The 21,039-nt window shown below is 45.2% G+C and overlaps 1 protein-coding gene across 1 annotated transcript in view; it reads left to right on the top strand.

Annotated features, from left to right (window-relative positions):
• The window catches only part of EFCAB8 (EF-hand calcium binding domain 8), a 58,988-nt gene extending 41,328 nt beyond the window's left edge, over positions 1 to 17,660 (top strand). Inside the window, exons 20-26 of the mRNA XM_021689325.1 lie at positions 2,064 to 2,285; positions 2,810 to 2,947; positions 9,885 to 10,053; positions 14,597 to 14,729; positions 15,896 to 16,100; positions 16,186 to 16,284; positions 17,250 to 17,660. Of these exons, the coding sequence (XP_021545000.1) occupies positions 2,064 to 2,285; positions 2,810 to 2,947; positions 9,885 to 10,053; positions 14,597 to 14,729; positions 15,896 to 16,100; positions 16,186 to 16,284; positions 17,250 to 17,660 (1,377 nt within the window). The remainder of the gene's footprint in view (positions 1 to 2,063; positions 2,286 to 2,809; positions 2,948 to 9,884; positions 10,054 to 14,596; positions 14,730 to 15,895; positions 16,101 to 16,185; positions 16,285 to 17,249) is intronic.
• Positions 17,661 to 21,039: the final 3,379 nt, after the last annotated feature.

Genomic DNA, 21,039 nt, shown 5'->3' with positions numbered 1-21,039 from the left:
TTCTTTCTTTCTTTCTTTCTTTCTTTCTTTCTTTCTTTCTTTCTTTCAAGATTTTATTTATTTATTTGACAGAGAGGGAGAGAGAGAGAGAGAGCGCACACAAGCAGGGAAGCAGCAGAGGGAGAGGGAGAAGCAGTTTCCCCGAGGAGCAAGGAGCCCAACACGGGGCTCGATCCCAGGACCCTGAGATCATGACCTGAGCCGAAGGCAGACACTTAACCAACTGAGCCACCCCGGTGCCCCTTTCTTTCTTTCTCGCTCTCTTTCTTTCTTTGAGAGATAGAGAGTGTGTGCAAATGGGGAGGAGGGGTATAAGGAGAGGGAGAAAGAAATTTTAAGTAGACTCCGTGCCCAGCGCAGAGCCCAGTGTGGTGCTTGATCCCACAACCATAAGATCACGACCTGAGCCGAAATCAAGAGTCGGACGCTTAATCGACTAAGCCACCCAGGTGCCCCTAGACATTTGTATTTCTTCAATGAATTAAACATCCATTCATATCCTTTGTCCGTTCTTTTTCACATTAATTTCTTGAAGCTCCTTAGATGCTTTGGAAGTGAATCCTTTGCCTGTTGTGTATTTGCAGATAGTTTCACCTCATCTGCCTTTGTGATATCACATTGACATTTTAGTTTTTGTCTAGCTATCTTTATTATTTTTCTTTGCGACAATGAAGAAAGGCATTGTTTATCCCAAGATCACAGAAAAATTTGTTATATTTTCTTCTAGTCATTTATAACTGTATATTTATTTAGTCATCCTTCTGTCTGATCTGAGTAGTTTTGTGTATGGTGTGATGTATGAATCTAAAAATTTTTTCTAAATTGATAACCAGTTGTTCAAATGCCATTTATTGCATAGTTTTCTCCACTGGCTTGAGATTCTTTCATTCTTATATAGTATTAGAGTCTTCTATTTCTGGGATCTCTCTTCTTTCATTGGTATTTTTGTCTATTCTTGCATGTATATTTCATAACTTAAAAAATGTGATAAAAGTCTTTATAGACAATGCATTAAGATCTTCATGGTGATTATTTCTGGGTATTGGAATTCTGTGGGTGATTTTAATTTCTTCTCATCTGTCTGTGCTGTCCACATTTTGCATTGTGTGCAAGTATACTTGCATAAAGTGGGGGAAATGCTTGCCCTTTGTTTTTGGTTTAGGGACTCCTGGTTTTGTGACCCTGGCCCCTGGACCAGCAGGAAGCAGGTTAAGCATTTTGTTTTGGACATGTATTATAATAGGGATAATCGAGAGTTTTTGCTGTTGGTGAAATGTTCTGGGGACACACAAGTTACCACACTGTAATTTCCTTCCTTCCTTCCTTCCTTCCTTCCTTCCTTCCTTCCTTCCTTCCTTCCTTCCTTCCTTCCTTCCTTCCTTCCTTCCCTCCTTCCTTCCTCTCTCTCTTTCTTTTAGAGAGAGAGAGCAGGGGGAGGAACAGAGAGAATCTTAAGCAGACTCCGCGCTGAGCACGGAGTCCAATGCGGGGCTCAATCTCACGACATTGAGATCACGACCCTGAGATCACGACCTGAGCTGAAACCAAGAGTTGGATGCTTAGCCAGCTATACCACCCAGGCGCCCCAAACCACACTGTAATTTCTGACAGCAGGAATGGGGCAGAGGGAGAGATCTCAAGCAGACTCCCCGCTGAGCGCAGAGCCTGATGCGGGGCTCAATCTCATGACCCTGAGATCATGACCTGAGCTGAAATCACGAGAGGCCGCTTAACCAACTGAGCCACCCTTGTATGTCTTCTTCAACAAACATTCACTGATCACGTGCCATATATCAGGCACCACTGTAGTTGCTGAGGATAAAATAGTGGACAAAAAATGACACAAGGCCCTGTGCACAAGGAGCTCATAGTGCACCGAAATGGTCCTTGTTACCAGCTAGGTAGGAGGAGTGGTGGATGGTCACCATTCTCACTGGGCATCTAGGAAATTGGGGGGCGGGGTGGGGGTGGTGACTTGCCCAGACCGCTCAGCACCACGTGACTGTGGCCAGGGTGAGTCCCAGCTCACAGCACTGCTGAGCGGGCCCGCCTCTCTTGCACAGATCATCTTCCTGCAGACCAGGCCTCGCCAGCCACACGTAGCCATCCTGCTGAGCAGCTGCATCGACGGCCACATCTATGCCTGGTCCATCCACGGGGGCGGAGGCCTGCTGGGGAAGTTCCCTGTGGACTTCCTAAGCCGGGGGGATGTGGTCGTGGGTGCCATGGCCACGGATGAAAAAGACTTGATCCTTGTCACAGGGGATTGTAAAGGATACATCAAGGTGAGGAAGACCTGGCTTGAGATGGAGGGGCTGGTGGCAGCCAAGCTCTGAGCACCTCTTTGCTGTGTGTGGCGCTAGCCTAGTCCCTACTCCCTCTGGGTAATGGTTTCGTTTGTAAAACGGTGGGCAGTAGAAGTCCTCTTCTGCTGTGGTGCGCCCAGGAAATGAGTGAGGACGTGGCTCCAAAGGGCCGTCCAAGAAGCCTCTCCCAGTGGGTCCCCTACTCCATTGTTCTCTTCCTGCCACTCTCTCACCCCCAGCTGTGTGATCACCTGTCTCAGGAGCTGACTTCATGCTTTGTGGTGAGACATGAGGCAAGAGTGTCTTGTCCTTGCGCTGGTCATACCCTCTCTGCATGCCAGCTAAGGGCTCTGGGTTGAAGATCCTGAGGGCCCCTTCTGACCCTGAGTGTCTGTGAGTGCTCACACCTCAGAGTAAAGAGAAATAGTCTGGGAGGGGCCCACAGTGTGAGTTGGTGTTGGTGTCAAGGGGTGCTGGGCCACTAACCCACATTTTGTGCCTAGATCTGGGACATCAAGGATTACTGCACATTCACTGACAGGTGGTCATCTCAACCCAGTGGAACAAACAAGTTCCAGTTCTTAATTCCTGAACGGGTCCAGATCAACCTCCCACACTACATCCCCTTGGAGGAGAAGGAGGTAGGAAGATTACTGGAGGAATTTGAACCGCACTCATGAGCTGCGGCCATGGTTCTCTTAGTGTACTAAGATTCTGAGTCTCTCATGTTTCTCGTTCAAGGTAGTCTGGTTGATGTGGGACAGTTTTTGTTAGCCAGAAGTCACCATTACCCAGTAAAACCCAAGTCTACACACACCAAATATAGCCACATGCATACACTTGCACATGAACACACACACACACCCCTTCCATGGGCTTTAATCTTTGTGATGAGGGCCCTGGGGTCATGAATTCTTTTTAAAAATAATGAAAATATTTGGGACAGCTGGCTGGCTTAGTCAGTAGAGCATGCAACTCTTGATCTCAGGGTTGTAAGTTGAGCCAATGTTAGGTGTAGAGATTACTTAAAAATAAAATCTTTAAAAAATTAATGAAAATATCTATGTATTTTCTTGAGTAGGTAATATATTTACATAGTTCAAAAATCACTTGATATTTCCCTAATGACTAATGAAGTTGAGCACCTTTTCCTTAGATACTTTTCCGATGAGGAAAATGCAAATTAAAACCACAATGTGATACCACTACACATCCACCAGAATGACTAAAACTAAAAAGATAGGCAATACCAAATGTTGGCAAGGATGTAGGTCAACTGAAATTTCTATTGCTGGCAGGAATGTAGATTGGTATAATCACTTTGGGGAACTGTTTGGCAGTAATTGCTAGAACTGAATATATGTCTACACTATGATCCAGCAATTCCACTTCTAGGTTTATACCCAAGAGAAACCTATGCTCTAAAATATAATGAATAAAAACGTTAATAGAATTACTATATGTAATAACTCTGCATATGAAATAACCGAAATTCCCATCAATGTAGACTTGAAAAATAAATTGCACTATACACACTGTACAGAATAATATCGGGCATTAGAAATGAATGATCTGCAACTATTTATTACAAAATGGGTAATTATTTGAACAATGTAAGTGAAAGAAGTCAGACACTAAGAGAGTATATATGGTAAGTTTTATAGTTCCATCTATATAAAGTACAAAAAGAGACAAAACAAAGGTACCCTACTAGAAGTGATTATCTTTGTGTGGGGCATGGAGTGGCTAGAAGGAGTCATGAATGGGGCTTGGGGGCTGACAATGTTTCATAATCTGGGTCTGGCTATGCAGTTGTATTTGGCATGTAAAAATTTATACAGTGGTACATTTATGAATGTACATTTTTCTATATGTATGTTATACATCAATGAAGATTTAAAAACTCAGGGAGTGGAGAAGGCTTATAGTGAGAACTCTAAGTCCTACTCCTGTCTCCTCCCCACCCCCCCCCACCAAACCAGTTCTTCTTGTTTCACTTCTGTTGATTTTTGGTGATTCTTCCAGTATTTATTTATGCAAAGAGAAATGTCTAAAGTTATTTCCTCCTTATTTTTACATGAAAGTAGCATGTCATACACATTGGTGCTCACCTTGCTTTTCTTATTCCATAATGTATCTTGGAGATATATTATCTTTGCATATGAGTACATTTTTCTTTATAGCTGTGCAGTAAGCCATAGGATATATTAATGATATAGTTCCCTTTGAAGGGAAATTGAGGTTGTTTTCAATCTTTTGTTCTTAAACAAAAGTGAATAGTGAATGTTGTTTAATATGTGTGAAAAATATGTCTGAAGGATAAATTCCTGGAAATGGGATTTCTAGATCAAGGGGTAGTATGCACTTGCGGTTTTGATAGCCATCTTGCAGTCTTAGGTACCTTTTGAATCTCTGCACAAAGATAACTAGGTCTAGTCTGGTTTTAGTAAATCTGTTGGGAATTACTCACCCGTGGGTTTAATAGATGAGGAGTCTGTAATGTTAATACAATCATTATAACAACAACAATAAGTGTCATTTTTAAAAAAGATTTTCTTTATTTATTTGAGAGAGAGAGAGAGCATGAGGGGGGGAGGGGCAGAGGGAGAGGGAGAGGGAGAGGCAAACTCGCTACTAAGCAGGGAGCCCGACACGGGGCTTGATCCCAGGACCTCGAGATCATGACCTGAGCCAAAGGCAGCCGCTTAACCAACTGAGACACCCAGGCACTCCAGTGTCATTTATTTACTGCTTACTGTGGTTTAAGAATTGTGATAAGTGCTTTTATGTATTCTCTCACTGGCTCTCCATGATAGCTCTGTGAGGGAGATGTTACTTTTCCGATGAGGAAGATAAAACTGAAGAGCTGGAAGGACCTGTCTTAAGTTCACACAACTGCTGATGTTGGATCTGGGAGTAAACCCAAGTCTGTCTGACTCCAGAACCTGTGCTCTTGACCATGTTATATTGATATATTTTAAACAAATTGGGATTATATTGTGTGTAACTAGAATTTCCTATATTATCAAACATTCTTAAAGATCAGACTTTCTAATGATTAAGCCATATTTGCTTTATAGAGGTACAGTCATTTATTTAACTTATTGTCAGACTTCAGATCATTTTTAAATTTTTTATTATCAAAAAAGTGATAGAAAATGGATACATTCTTAGAAAGATATGAACTGGGACGCCTGGGTGGCTCAGTCGGTTAAGCGTCTGCCTTCGGCTCGGGTCATGATCTCAGGGTCCTGGGATCAAGTCCTGCATTGGGCTCCCTGCTTGTTGGGGAGCTTGCTTCTCCCTCTCCTTCTGCTGCTCCCCCTGCTTGTGCTCTCTCTCTCTGTCAAATAAATAAATAAATAAATAAATAAATAAATAAATAAATAAGAAAGATATGAACTACCAGAGTGGGCTCAAAAAAAAAAAAAGAAAAGAAAATCTAAAGAAATAGAAAATTTGAATATCTCAAGTAAAGAAATTGAATCAGTAATAAAACTTTCCACAGAGAAAAGCCCAGGTACAGATGACTTTACTGGTGAATTCTACTAAATAATTAAAGAAGAATTAATGTCAATTCTTCAAGAATTCTTGCCAAATAGTTTTCTATGAGGCCAATATTACCTTGATACTATAACCAGACAAGGACATCATAAGAAAATAAAACTACATCTCTTGTGAATATAGATGCAAATATCATCAATAAAATACTAGCAAATTGAATCCAGCAACATATGAAAAAGATTACATATCATGGCCAAGTGAGACTTCCCAAGAATGCAAGGTTGGTTTAATATCCAAAATCAGTTAATGTAATATACTATATTACATGAATAAGAACAAAAGACACATAATCATCTCAATAGATGCAGAAATAGCATTTGAGAAAAGCCAACACCTTTTCGTGATAAAAATGCTCAATCAACAAGGAGTAGAAGGGAACTTCCTCAACCTGATAAAGTCCATCAGCAAAAAGCAGCTACTATCATATTTAATGGTGAAAGATTAAACTTTTCCTCCTAAGATGAAGAACAAGATGAGGATGTCTGCTCTTGCCACTTCCTCTAATGTTTTACCAGCAGGGCAAGTAGGCAAGAAAATGAAATAAAAGGCATCCAGCTTACAGTAGCATCAAAAAGAATAAAATATTTAGGGATGAATTTACAAAAGTAGTGCAAAACTTGTATTATGAAGACTTCAAAACACTGTTGAAAAAAATTGAAGACAACCTCAATAAATGGAAAAATATTCCATGTTCATGGATTGGAAGATTCAATCTTGTTAATATAGCAGTATTTGCCAAGTTAATTCAATGTAATCTATCAAAATCCCAGCTTCTTATTTTACAGAAATTGACAAACTGATTCTAGAATTCCTATGGAAATACAAGTGACCTAGAATAGTTCAAAAATCTTGAAAAAGAACAGAGTTGGAAAACTCACACTTCCCAACTTCAAAACTTACTCTGAAGCTACAGTGAAAAGAGTGTGGTACCAGCATTAGGGCAGACATATAGGTCAATGAAATAGCATTAAGAGTGGAAAAATAAACTCTCACATTTATGGTCAATTGATTTTTGGCAAAGGTGCCAAAACAACCAAATGGAGGAAAGAATAGTCTTTTTAAACAAATGATGCTGGGAAAACTGGATATCCATGTCGGAAGAATGAACATGTAACATAGAGAAGAACATACCTCACAACATACACAAAAATTAACTTCAATGGTCATGGACCTAAATGGAAGAGTTAAAATTATAAGACTCTTAGAAGAAAGCATAGGGAGAAATCTGCATGACTCTGGGTTAGGCAGTATTTCTTAAATATGATGCAAAACCATGAGCAACAAAAGGAACAGATAAATTGAATTTTGTCAAATTTAAAAACTTTTGGCCTACAAAAGATACTATTAAAAAAGGGAAAAGGTGACATATAGAATAGAAGAAAATATTTGCAAATCATATATATGATAAGAAACCAGTATCTAGACTATTCGAAGAATTCTTACACATCAACAATAAAAAGACAAATAACCCAATTAAAAATGGGCAAAGGATCTACATAGACATTTCTTCAAGAAGTTATACAAATCACCAATAAGTATATGAGAAGATGTTGAACATCATTAGGAATTAGGGAAATTCATATCAAAACGGTAACGAGATCCCACTTCGCACTCATTAGGATGGCTGTAGATAATAAATGTTGGCCACGATGTGGGTAAATTGGAACTCTCAAACATTGCTGGTAAGAACATAAGGTGGTACAGCCACTTTGGAAAACAGTTTAACAGATTCTCAGGAAGTTAAACATAGAGTTACCATATGACCCAGCAATACATCCAAGACAAATGAAGATGTGTCCACACAAAATCTTAAATGTGGGTGTTTATAGCAGCATTAGTTGTAATAGCCAAGAAGTGAAAGCAACCCACATGTCCACAACGGATGAATGGATGAGTAAAGTAATGAAGTACGGATACACGCCATAGCACCATGTACCTTGAAAACATGCTAAGTGAAAGAAACCAGTCACACAAAGGACCACATATTGTCTGATTCCACTTACACCAACTGTGGGATGCTGAAATGATCTAAAATCGATCATGATGGTGGTTGCAAACTCTGTGAATATACCAAAAACCACCGAAGCAAGCCCTTTAAATGGGTAAATTGTATGTGAATTGTATTTCAATAAAGCCGTATTTAAAAGCTATAAAAATGATAGAGCAGTTTTTCTTTTTCACAAATCTTTTTGTTGTTATTTGTAGTTGTTTATCTGCACATCTGGTAATTTATCTCATGGAAATAGTATGTAAAGCAACATAAATCTTTCTAAGGCCTTTACTGTGTACTGCCAAACTGCACTCCCAAAGTTTATAGTTTTACATTTCTAATATTTTGCTTTATCCTTGCCAGCATAAAGTATTTATTATTAGCGGTATTCATCCGAGTGAGGTTTCCTTGGGTCAATAGAGTGCCTTGCTTATAGAAGGCGTTCAATAAATAAATGTTTGAAGTGAAAAAAAAAACCTTTGGCTGATTTTTAGATGCAAATGGTTTTCTTTTCTTTTCTTTTCTTTTATTTATTTTTAATTTTTTAAATTTTTTTAAAGATTTTATTTATTTATTTGACAGAGAGAGACACAGCGAGAGAGGGAACACAAGCAGGGGGAGTGGGAGAGGGAGAAGCAGGCTCCCCGCAGAGCAGGGAGCCCGATGCGGGACTCGATCCCAGGACCCCGGGACCACGACCTGAGCCGAAGGCAGTCGCTTAACCAACTGAGCCACCCAGGCGCCCGGTTTTCTTTTATTTTAATGAAGATATCTTTGCTTATTAGTGATGTTGACATTTTATTGGCCATGTATGGTTTTGTGAATTGTCTCTTCACGTCCTCTGTCCATTCTTCTATTGGGGTAACCATCTTTTGTAAGTGATGTATAATCCTTTTTAAACATATTAAAAATATTAACTTATTATCTGTCATATGTATTACCAATATTTCCCCCCAATTGGTCATTTGCCTTTTAATTTTATTTATGATGATTTTAAAATTATAATTTTTTTTTCCGGTCAAGCCAATTTTTCTTCCCATTGTGGTATTTTCCCATTGTCAATCACTTTCTTTTTCAGAGGTAAGCTAAATACTCCTATTCTCTTTTGGATGTTTTGCAGTTTCATGAAAAAGAATTCTTTGACCCTTTTAGTGTTTCTTTAGTTGTTTTTTTAAATTTTTAAAAAATGTTTATTCTAAGTAGGCTCCATGCCCAACATGGGGCTCGAACTCCCAACACTGAGATCAAGCGTTGCATGCTCTGCCAACTGAGCCAGCCAGGCGCCCTAGCGTTTCTTTAGTTGTAAGAAACACAACAATGGTTGAAGTTTCTCTTGATAGTTTATCTGGTCTTCCAGCACTTTTTTATGGGTCATGCTCTCTGTTACCACAAATTTTCCTGCCACTCTTACATACGGATGTTTTATGTAAATGTGTGTTGGTTTCTGAGCTTTCTATCATCTCCCATGTTCTGTTTAAAATTTTTATATTGTGACTTAACATACTTGAATATGGTAAAAATACATCCCCTTTCAATATTGTTTTATTTAAAACAGTCCTGGTTATTTTTACTCATTTTCCAGTTAAGTAGAGTTCATCCTTTCATAGTGAATGTGATCTATCACTCTTGCTCACCCTGTTCTATTCCCAGTGCCCAGCTGAATAATTTTAGAAGACCCGGTTCTTGTCCTAGCCTCACCACTTTCTAGCTATGTGGCTTTGGACTCACTTCTCTCCTCTGTGAAATGGTGGGACTCACACATCCTGTAAGGTTGTTATGATGTTCAAATGGAATAATCTGTATAGATGCAGTTGGTAAGCAGTATAGCAAATGCAGATGTTTTTTATGATTTTACCAAAGGGACCAGTGAAGGCCAGACAAGTGCCAGGACTTACCTAAATTAATGTGGGAACATGTCTAGAACTAGAACCCTGGGACATGGGCCAGGGGACTGTGACCTAGGATCCTTATAAAGGGCTCGACTGCCTCCAGTATAAGTAGTTCTCCTGTACTGTCCCCTACAGGTCGTGGCTGGCCAGACCATTTCCCTGGTTCCCCCCAAGCTTCTGAATACCTGGAAGGGCCACTTGGATAGTGTGGCAGACATCCTGTATGTGGATAGCTTCCAGCTGGTTGTCAGTGCCGGCCAGGACTGTGACGTCAAGGCTTGGAAACTCTCCGGTGACACCATTGGTATGGGTCCTGCTGAAGGTCAGCCATGCCACATGGCCCATCATGGCCCTGTCCCTGTTAGAACCTAAGCTCGCATCAACCTTATATCCTGTGGGGTGGGGTTTCAGGCCACAGAAGCTGTCTCTGCTCATATAGTATCACAGGATGTGAGTCTTTCCAGTTGTCCGTTCAGCAGTCTGTCCAGTCATCCATCAACTGTCCATCCACCCACCCGAAATTATTTGCCTGTGTATATTTTTGCAAATCATATATCTGAGAAGGCACATTCCTTTCTCTTTTTAAAAATAAACTTGTTGAGTTATAACATAGATAAAGAAAAGCACACAAACCAAAAGGGTTCAGCTTGTGAATTTTCAGAAAGTAAATACATACCCATATAGCCATCACATAAAAAGCATCTTATGCTTTCTTACACTTAGTACTTTCATGGTCTGTCTCTCAACTCTTCTGCCTGGCCCCCAGCCTTCAATGTACGGCCACCATAAACCCTGTGAAGGCCTGAGGGAAAGAGTTGGCGGGTAGCTGCAGACTTGCCCTGTGGCTGCAACATCCTGGGTTATAATCTGTCATATCATGTGAGGCTGTTAAAAGTTCACTAAGGACTCATCTGATTTCTCCTCCTCCATGGAGGGTTCATCCTCCTCTCATTACTCTGTCAGGGTTGAAAGCAACCTTGGTCTCTTGTCTCTTATCAAAGGCTTATTCCTTTCTGAATTAGTTCACTTAGGTTTCCTTGCATTTCAGCTCTTATATGCGTAAAAACTTTCTATTTTTAATTTCTTTCTCTCTATGATGAAATTCCTCATCTTCTACTTTATATTCTTGAACATTTTGATCAAAGTTATTTTAAAGTCTTTGATCATTCCAATATCTGGTTCACTTCTGGGTCTGTTCCTATTGCCTATCATTTCTGTGGGTTCAAAACGTGACAGAGTAACAAGGACCAGATTTACATTCCCACTTTAAAAGACTAAAAGCATGAACAAAATATATATAACAGTTTCCAGACATTAGACAGCAGGCAGCAAAGAATAGTAATTCCTGAGGTATAATTTATAATAATATATTATAAATAAAATAATATACAAAATTAGTATAAATTATATATAATATATACAGTACATTTGTAATATTATAAATTATATATAATACAATATAGATATTATACTATATAATGTATATAAATATTATGAATATACTTCATGTGTCACAAAAGGTAGAAGAAAACATCAGCATGTTAAAGAGAGAACTGAAATATATATAAAAAGACCCAAATTGAAATTAGAAATTAAAAACAACAATATCTGAGATAAAAATACACTGGATAGGGTGAATAGCAGATTAGATACTACAGAAGAAAAGATTAGTGACTATGAAGACATAGTAATAGAAACTGAAAAAAAGACTGAATAAGTTGACATTTTAAGTGTATGACATGATGATTTGGTATATGGGTACATTGTGAAATATTACCACAATCAAGATAATTAATACATCTATTACCTCACATAATTACTATTTTTTTTTTTTTTTGGTGGTGAGAACACTTAATATCTACTCTCTTAGCAAATTTCAAGTATGCAATATAGTATTGTTAACTGCAGTCACCATGCTGTACATTAGATTCCCAGAACTTAATTCATCTTATAACTGCAAGTTTGTACCCTTTTGCCCACATGACTTTTCAATCTATCTCCGTCCTTATATTTAAATGTGCTTCTTTTGCAGAGCATTATTTTGAGTCCTATTATTTTCATCCTGTCTGACAGTCTTTGCCTTTTAATTGGATATTTAGTCCAATCAAATTGATATTTGTTTTCTGCTCTTTGTTCCTTTATTCTTTGTTTTCTGCCTTCTTTTGGATTAATCAGGTATTTAAAACAATTATCTTGTTTTATTCCTTTATTAGGTTTTTAATTGTATGTTTTTATAATATTCTTTAGTGGTTACTCTAGAGATTATAATACGCACTCTTGACCTGATACCATTGCTTGTGCAAGAATCTTACTTTCTTCTTCCCACTGCTCCTTCCCTTGCTCATGCTCTCTCTCTCTCAAATAAATAAATAAAATCTTAAAAAGAAAAAAAGTCAGTAGCTTAACCGACTGAGCTACCCAGGCATCTGTGCTAGTGTTTAATTCTTTAAGCTTTTATTTATCTGAAAACATCTTTATTTTGCCTTAAAATGTTAAGACTATTTTACTGGACATAGAATTCTCAGCTGGAAGTTTATTTTCATTACTTAAAAAAAAAAGATTTTTCCATCATCTCTGGCTTCTGTATTTTCTTTTGAAAAGTCAGTTGTAAGTTGATACTTTATTTATTTACTTTTTTTAAAAAAGATTTTATTTATTTATTTGACAGAGAGAGACACAGAGAGAGAGGGAACACAAGCAGAGGGACTGGGAGAGGGAGAAGCAGGCTTCCCATGGAGCAGGGAGCCCGATGCGGGGCTCGATCCCAGGACCCTGGGATCATGACCTGAGCCGAAGGCAGATGCCCAACCGACTGAGCCACCCAGGCGATACTTTATTTTTTTTTTGAGAGAGAGAGTATGTGAGTGGGGTGGGGTGGGGAGGGGCAGAGGGAAAGGGAGAGAATCTCAAGCAGAATCCGCTTAGGCAGACTCCGACATGGGGCTTGATCTCATGACCCTGAGATCATGACCTGAGCCGAAATCAAGAATCTGTTGCTTAACTGACTGAACCACCCAGATGCCCCATAAATTGATACTTTGATGGTAATTTTTCTTTTTTCTCTGACTGCTTTTGGTTTTCAGCAGTTTGACTATGATGTGCCTAAGTGTGGTTTTATTTGTGTTCATTCTGCTCGGAGTTCACTGATCTTTTTCAACCTGTGGGCTGCTATTTTTCATCAGTTTAAAAAATTTGTCAAAGATTATCTCTTCAGTACTGCTTTTTCCCATCCTCCCTCTCCTCCCATTGTGGAGTTTCAGTTACATGTATGTTAGGACGTTTGACTCTGTCCCATATATCTCTCCTATTCTGTTCTCTTCTCTCCGTTTTTTTGTTTTTTTCAATCTCTGCATTCCAGTTTGGATATTTTCTGCTGACCTGCCTTCCAATTCATTAATCCTGTCTTCTTCTGTATGCAGCCTGCTATTAAATCCATTCAGTTAATTCTTTTTTTTTTTTTTTAAGATTTTATTTATTTATTTGACAGAGAGAGACACAGCCAGAGAGGAAACACAAACAGGGGGAGTGGGAGAGGGAGAAGCAGGGGGAGTGGGAGAGGGAGAAGCAGGCTTCCTGCGGAGCAGGGAGCCCGATGCGAGGCTCTATCCCAGGACCCTGGGATCATGACCTGAGCCGAAGGCAGACGCTTAACGACTGAGCCACCCAGGCGCCCCAGTTAATTCTTTTTTTAAAAAAGATTTTATTTATTTATTTGACAGAGAGAGATAGCGAGAGCAGGAACACAAGCAGGGGGAATAGGAGAGGGAGAAGCAGGTTTCCTGCTGAGCAGGGAGCCTGATGCAGGGCTTGATCCCAGCCAAAGGCAGACGTTTAACGACTGAGCCACCCAGGTGCCCCGCATTCAGTTAATTCTTAATTTTGTATTTTTTTTTCCTCAAATACCCATTTGGTTCTTTCCTACAGACTCCAATTCATTGTTGAAATTCTTCTTTTCCTTCACTTTGTTCATATTTTCTGTTATTTAACTATTTATAATAGTTATTTTAAAGTTTTATCTCATAGCTCCAATGTCAGAGTTATCTGTGGGTCTGATTCTAATGCCTATTTCTTTTTTTTTATTATTGATTATACTTTCCTGTCTTTTTACATATTATATGCATAAAAAAATCCACCCCTCCAAAACCCCCCAAAACAAAAACAATCCCCTCACCACCACCAAAACTAAAACCAAATCCAAAACGAAACCGGAGACTTTTCTGGACTTTGTATAAAAGAACCACAGGGACTGAAATTGGCATGATTTTCCTCCAGTGCATGTGCTCGTTCCTCTGTATTGGGCTGTTCATCTCACTGCAGTCAGAAACTGAGCTGGGTTGGGTCTGGACTGCCGCTTTTGGTAGACTCGGTTTGCTTCTGTCTTCCATCGTGAAGTCTGTCTCAAGGGTGAAGTTTGTTGTGTTTGCTAAAGGCTTCTTCCTCTAGTGGGACTTCGTCTCCCAACAACCTCATTCTATCTGTCTAGCCCAACTTCCAGGCCCTCAGTGCCCCTAGTGCTCAGCAAATGTCCTGTGGGAAACACAGCGATGCAGGTGGAACTCCACTAGATTTGATCCATCCTGCCAGCCAGAATGGCTCTCAGAAGCCTATATGGGGGGCAGGATGCTTTGGCCTGTGCTCCAAGTATATTCTAGGGCTAGTGTCTGGTTCCTTCAGGTATTTGTTGAGTAGCCGGCATAATGCCTGGCATGTGGTAAGCATCATGAGGTGCAGGCCGAGGGTAAGGGGTTTCTAGCTGACCCTTGAGGGTGGAGGGTGAAGGGCAGAAGGATCAGAGGAGGGGAGCTAGACCAGTTCTTGTTACTGAGCTGGGTCTGGTTAAATCACAGGGACATTTGGCCTGAGTGTTTGGAAAAGGTTGCAGGATGTTCAGATCGTTGGTGATCTTGAAGTGAGAAAAAGCTCAGAGGAGGAGGCTCACTCTACCGATGCTGCCCAGAAGGCCTTGCGTCCAGAGCTGCAGTGAGTTAGCCCAAGGAGGGGGATGCTGGGAGCCTCCCTGCAGGTCCTGGGCAGCCTCATCTGGGTTGGGTAGTGCTGGGTATCTTTGGGGAGGGCCTTCAGAAAGCCAGAGGCTTGGGACCTGCAGGAAACTTGACTATACAGTGGCATCTATGACCTATGAGCCCAGCTCAGCTGAAAGTTTGAATGGTACAAACCAGCAGAAAATGCAAAAAGGCAAGCCCTTTGATGGGCCCTGGCTCCAGAGCCGGGTCCAGATTAGCCAGGGCTGGCTTCCCGGCCGAGGCCATTTCTATGTGGCTAGAGGTCCCTGGTAGGAGAGTGCCCGGGGCTCTGGTCCTGACCAGACGCTTGTGTTATTTCCCTGATTCATGGGGAAGTCAGGCTGCTGCTTGCAGCTCCTTTCCTCTCCAGGTTCCTCCTCCACCCATGTCCCACTCTTACTCCTGACCAAGTCTCAGAGAATTTGGGGTCATTCCAAGAAATATTTATTGAGGTCCTGCTGAGTACCAGACTCTGTGCCAGTTCCTAGAGATCACAAACAATCCAGACACAGGTCCTGCCCCAGAGAACTTACAGTCCCCTTGGAGAAACGGACATGCAAACTCATGGCTACTGTTTTATATGGTAAGCGATGGGACTGCTAAGAACAGGAATGGCTCAGAGGACAGTCACCTCATTGGGTGGATCAAGTAAAAAAAGCTTCATAGGAGAAGAGATTTTTTGGAGTTGGGTCTTGTTGTGTAAGTAGGAGTTTTCCAAGCACCCGTACTGTCCTTGTTGAGGCATACGTCTCTACAGTCCTGTGTGGGGTTAGCAAACAAGGCAGGGGCAGGGTTTCCCTGGGAGGGAGAGGATGTTTAAATATTTCACAAGGGGCGGCCCAGGTAAGGTCAAGATGGGGTGTCGGGCCTCCATGGAGGGGGGAAGCACAGGGTGGTAGGAAAGGTTGCAGGACTTGTCGGGGGTCAGTTTAATCTGGGCTTTGCTAACATTCCCTGGACACTTGTTTAATGATGGGCCCCGGGCAATAGGACCTCAGAGGAGGGATGAGAAGTTTGGGAACGGATCAGGCCCAGGAGGGAGAAGCCCTCTTGAGGTCCATGGGGAGGCTGCCCCACCTTGTGGTGTGAGGGCATCTTATGAAGGAAAGCCCCTTACATCAGGGAGGAGCGGGCTCTGGCCGAGGCCCTGGTGTACCAGCGGCGGGAGCAGGTGGTGCTCATGGCTCTCCTGAATGGGAAGGCAGACGCCGAGGCTGAGGCGTGGGCTAAGCTGCAGAAGATCACCCAGACGTCCCCGTGGGCTGGGGAGCGCTCCCCGGAAGACATTGAGCGCAGCTGGTGCAAGTGGGAGTCCAAGGGCAAGCAGGTGAGGCTGCGTGGGGGACCCAGGGGCAGAGAGGGGCCCACCATGGTCAGCCCCGAGGCTTCACTCTCGCCCGTGGTGCCCGCAGATGAGCAAAGTTGTGGGAGCAGCGTACAAGCCCAAGGACCGGTCGCGGAGTTCCCGACTCCTGTCCACCCACGTGCAGTATGACTGGATGAAGCACCAGGTGAGGCAGGGCGGGGCTTGCTCCCTGAGATGCTGGTGTGGGAGGCTGGGGAGCCCCTCTCCATTGACAGCCCATCCACAGCCACCCTTGTGCCCACAGGGCCCTCCAGTCAGGGACAGGGGAGCGTCAGTCCCTTAACAGAATGCTGGGCCACAGGCAGCTCTGGGATGAAGCTGGTCTGGCTGGTGTATTTGCCGAGACCCTGGTTGAGGCCATGGACACAGGTTTTGTCTCTGAGGACACACCTCATCGGGCCTACAGGAGGAGGTTCTCTGTGGGCCTGGTACTTTTGATAGACTTCAAAGAATTTCCCAGAGTCTGTGGCTCTGCGTTTGGTTGTTTGTCTGCCTCCGGTACCGTGGGCCGCTCCAGAGCAGACACAGGGTCTCCTGGTGCCATGTAAGGGATGGAGGGAATGGGAGGGCCCTCTGCTTGGGGAAAGAAAAAGGGAGCCGGGGATTTTGCAGGACAGCTATGAGTCCCATCCTGCCTCTTGCCTGGGCAGACTCCAGCCTCCTCCAGAGGCATCTGCCATTAGCGTTTCCTCCCTCGGTGGTGGGCACTTAAAGCGAGAGAACCCCTCTGTCCTGGGTGGGGAGAGGTCAGTGAGAAGGGGGAGCTGCTCAGCATTTCCGCCTTCTAGAGATGGGCCTCAAAGTGCAGCCTGGTGAGTGCCGACAGGAGAGGTGGGGGCCCCACTCGGGTCCCGCTTGAGGCGTCATTCTAAAGATGAGGACAGTCCCACGCCGACCACAAAGTGTTATTGCCAGCCCCAGGAGAAGGGCTAGGTGCCAGGCCTGGCACACAGTAAGCTTGCAGTGCCAGCAGGCTGTGGAGAGGAAAAACCTCTGGAAACTTCTGGAGACTTCTTTTGTCCGGGAAGACCCCAGGGCCCATGCTTCCTGTGAGCCTGCTCTTGGTCCTGAGTGAAACACCCAAACTCCCCTGCTCTGTTTCCCCCCCAGATTTCACCTCAGATCTACCAAAGCCTGCACTTCAACGGACTGTCACCCACCCACACACCTGACCTAGTGCTTCACAACCTTCTAGAGCAGCAGGGCCCGCACAGCCACCTGGCAGCCCATCACAGCCACAAGGACCCGGATCCTGATAGGGACACCAGCTCGTCTGCCACCTCCCTCTCCCTCAGCGACACCCTCACCCTGACAGCCTCAGGCTCCGGGTTCCTGGAGTCTGCCTTGTCCAGCTCCCCGTACCTCCAGGCCTCCCCCTTGGTCCTGTCCCAGGCATCCAGGTACATTGGGCAGAGGTCGGCGACCCCCATGCCTGCTGCCTCATCCGTCGAACTGCTCTCAAGACCTCTGAAGGCCACCCTTCGGTCCTCCACGAAGAAGAGCTACCGCATCCGGTTCTAAGGTGGCCAACCCTCTCTCCAGTCCTCCAGCGCAAGGCCCAGGCCCACGGGCGTCCTGTCTGTCCCTGGCTTATTACCCCTGCTAGACCCAGAAGGTAGAGACCTTCTTCTATTGACCTCCTTCTTTACCAGAGTCCTGGAGAAGAAAATAAATATTTGCAGATATCAGGAATGGGATGTGGCGATTACCAGGCCTCAGGGGATTTTCTTAAAGGCCTCTGCAGAGCCCTTGCCTGGAGGGAGATTCAGGGTCCTTTAGGAGCTGAGATCCTGACTTAGGGGCCATCTGGCTGGACACTAGGGGTCAGGACAGGTCAACCTCCGGTCAACCTTCCACCTGACTCTGCCATTCGGTGAACCCTCCCCCCAGTAGGACCCAGCCCTGCTATAGCAGCATTTTACTGCGTCTGCCCACATGTTTCGGTGTAGGTACACTGCAGGCACTGAAGAAAATTACCGTCGGAGTCTCACCTCCTACCCGGGCGGCAGCTAACTGTGAGCATTTGTCTCTGGCCATGGGAGGTCGCTGACGGCCCCTCCAGCGGGCAGGCTCCCCTGATGCAGAATCCCAGGCCCAGAAGCACCACCTACAGTGATGTGTCTCTCCTGCTGCTCACACCCAGCCCCTCCTGGCCTGAGCCCTAGATGGGATAGGGGACAGATCATTCTGGAGCATCAGGGTCAGAAAGAGCTTAGAACCCAGACGAGGGACTGGAGGTCAGTGTCACACTGGAGTTGGTGAGTGAGGAAGCTGGGGTTGGTGGCCTAGTGTCCTGTCTTGTGGTCGCCTGTGCTCCCTGAGCCCCAGAGCGCCCCTCCACACTCAGGCCCGGCCGCACCAGCCTCTTCCCTGCCTGCTCTCTGCCTTCTGCATCAATGGCCTTAAAAAAGCTACTTATATTTAGCTCTCTTCTGAGTCTAAAAGTAGCACAGGCTGAGGGTAGAAAACTCAAGAAAATAGTGAAAAGCAGAAAAGCCAATAAAACCCATCTGGATCCCATCTCCCAGAGATCACTGTAGTGCATCTTCCTCTAGATGTTTTCCTGTCTTCACACACACGTGTGCGGACCTCATATGCACACGCACTTACACCCTCAGTTCTTGCGCACTCATTTGCTCCTCGTACCTCACACCCACGGCTGTGTCCAGCCCCTCGCTGGGTTGCCTTCTCCAGGATGGACGGCCACTGCCAAGCCGCTCTTGGAGGGCACGTGCGTCTGGTTTGCCCCCTAACCACGCACCACCGACAATCCGACAAAGGAACAGACATTAATCTCCAGCGGAACAGAAACGTTTTCCTGGGCCCGGTTGGGCTGAGGAGTCATGGCCCCATGGGCCGACTGAGGGTGGGTGTCCTTCCACCAGGAGATGGGGCACGAGGGCACGGAGGGGAGTGGGGGGGGACAGCCTTGTCCTCAGAGAAAAGCCATCATTGGCCTTGTTTTCTGGCATCACTTCCCTATTTCACACTTGTTCAACACTTACTGAGCACCTGCTGTATGCCCGGCACTGCCCTGAGCACTGGGGATGCCAGAATGAAGAACACCCAGCCTTTGCTTCCTGGGGACACAGACCACCCCTCTGCAGTGTGGATGCATCTTCTCCCTGGTTTATCCAACAGATGATCTTACTGAGCACAAGCATTGGGCCCCCAGGGGGAGGCAGGCGGAGCTGGCGGGACAGAGTGCAGATGCAGTGTGGATCAGGAGAAGCCATCTGAAGTGGCTTCCTGGAGGAGGGGCCTTTAGTCCAGAGCCAGCCAGGACCTTTGTGTTTGCTGTCTGCTCTGCCTGAGAAGGGCTTCTGTTGGATCAAACGGCCTCAGCTTCATCACTCCCCAAATAACCTTTCAGGTGCCTGATCCCCCTGCATGCTCTCTACCCCTGCCCTGCTTTATTCTCACCACAGTATTTCTGTGTCTAGTTCCCACTGTGCCCCTCCCCCCACCCTCCCAGGGCAGGACCATGTCTATCTTGTTCACAGTTCCCATGCCTGACATAGTACTTGGCACATAGCAGGTGTTGGATAACTATTTGTCCAGTAAATACCCATAACTATGAGCGCAAAGTCTCCCTCCCCCAGGAGGTCCTCTGAGATTGACCTCACCCTGGTTTTCCCTCTGGGTCTCTATGTTCTCTATTTGCCAGCCCTGGATGGACTGTGGAGTGTCCCTCCCCGGTGGGGGACTGCAGACCCTGTCTGTGAGCCCCAGTGGCTGCTTGGAAGGGGCAGAGGACCGGGGGCCTTGAGGTTCCACCTGGTTCTGGTATCTGGGCTTCTTTTAGGATTCTGTGCTGAGTGGATCCTGAGCGGGGTCAGGAAGGGTGGGCAGGTCTTGGATCGGCTGGTGGGAGTGTCATGGGCAACCACAGGGGCAAAGGCCTGGGTGTGGGGCAGTGAGGAGGGTCTGGGAGCTGGGCTAGGGGTCTCATTGCTCCGGAGGCCTGACCAGGGCTGGGTGTTCTGTGGGCTGAGCTCACCGTGGGCACAGCACCATCTGTGTCCTGTGCTTGGGGAGCAGGGTGTTGCCTGCACCCCGGACATGCACCACACCCAGCACGAGTCCAGCACAGGAGTGGGCAGCCTGGGGCCCAGGGAGGGTAGATGCCTGGACCAGGGTCACCTGGGGGCTTTCGTACTGAACAGTGGCGTCTGGCCGTTGTGGCCTGTTTCCTCACCAGCAGAGAGAACGGCCAGGGAAGAAGGCCCCAGGTGGGAATGAATCTGCCTTTTTGGAGGCCAGTGTGGCTGAGGATTGTGAACAGAGGAGGGAGGAGCCGTGGGGAGAGACACTGAGGGGCCTGTCACACGGGGCTTTTTTCTCTTGGGAGCCCTGAGGGCATTTTAATAAAAGGTGCAAAGCACTCTCAGGGCTGTCTTGAGAAGCTCCGTCCGGCTGCCTCGCGTGGACGCACTGCAGAGGCAGGAGTGGTTCTGGGATCCCGGGATGGGGGCGGGCCGGCAGCGGGGGGCCGGGACCAGAGGGTGGCAGGCCCTGATGGCCGAGCTAGCCGTGGGCGCCTCTGCCGTGGGCGGGGGAGGAGCTCTGCGCTGCTCGCCGCGGCTTTTCCTTCGAAACTGTTTCCCCTTTTTATTTCAAGAGCTTTTAAAAACTATCAGATTTCCTCAGTTCTCAGACATAATTTCTAAATCGTATTAAACAATTTTAAAAAGGTTTCAGTGATTGGGATGTGTCTCTCATAATTCCAGGCAGGCCCTGCTGGCAGAGCTGGCCGGGGGCGCGGCCGCCGTGGGCGGCGGGCAGAGGCACTCTCGGGGCTGGCCTGAGAGGGGCCTGCCGGCCGGGGCGCGTGCCATCAGGGCCTGCCAAGGTCTGGTCCCGGCCCCCCGCTGCCGGCCCGCCCCCATCCCGGGATCCC

The sequence above is a fragment of the Neomonachus schauinslandi genome, chromosome 10 (assembly GCF_002201575.2).
Source record: "Neomonachus schauinslandi chromosome 10, ASM220157v2, whole genome shotgun sequence".
NCBI lineage: Eukaryota > Metazoa > Chordata > Mammalia > Carnivora > Phocidae > Neomonachus > Neomonachus schauinslandi.
The sequence above is the reverse complement of the archived record's forward strand: the minus strand, read 5'-3'. Positions and strand labels throughout refer to the sequence as shown.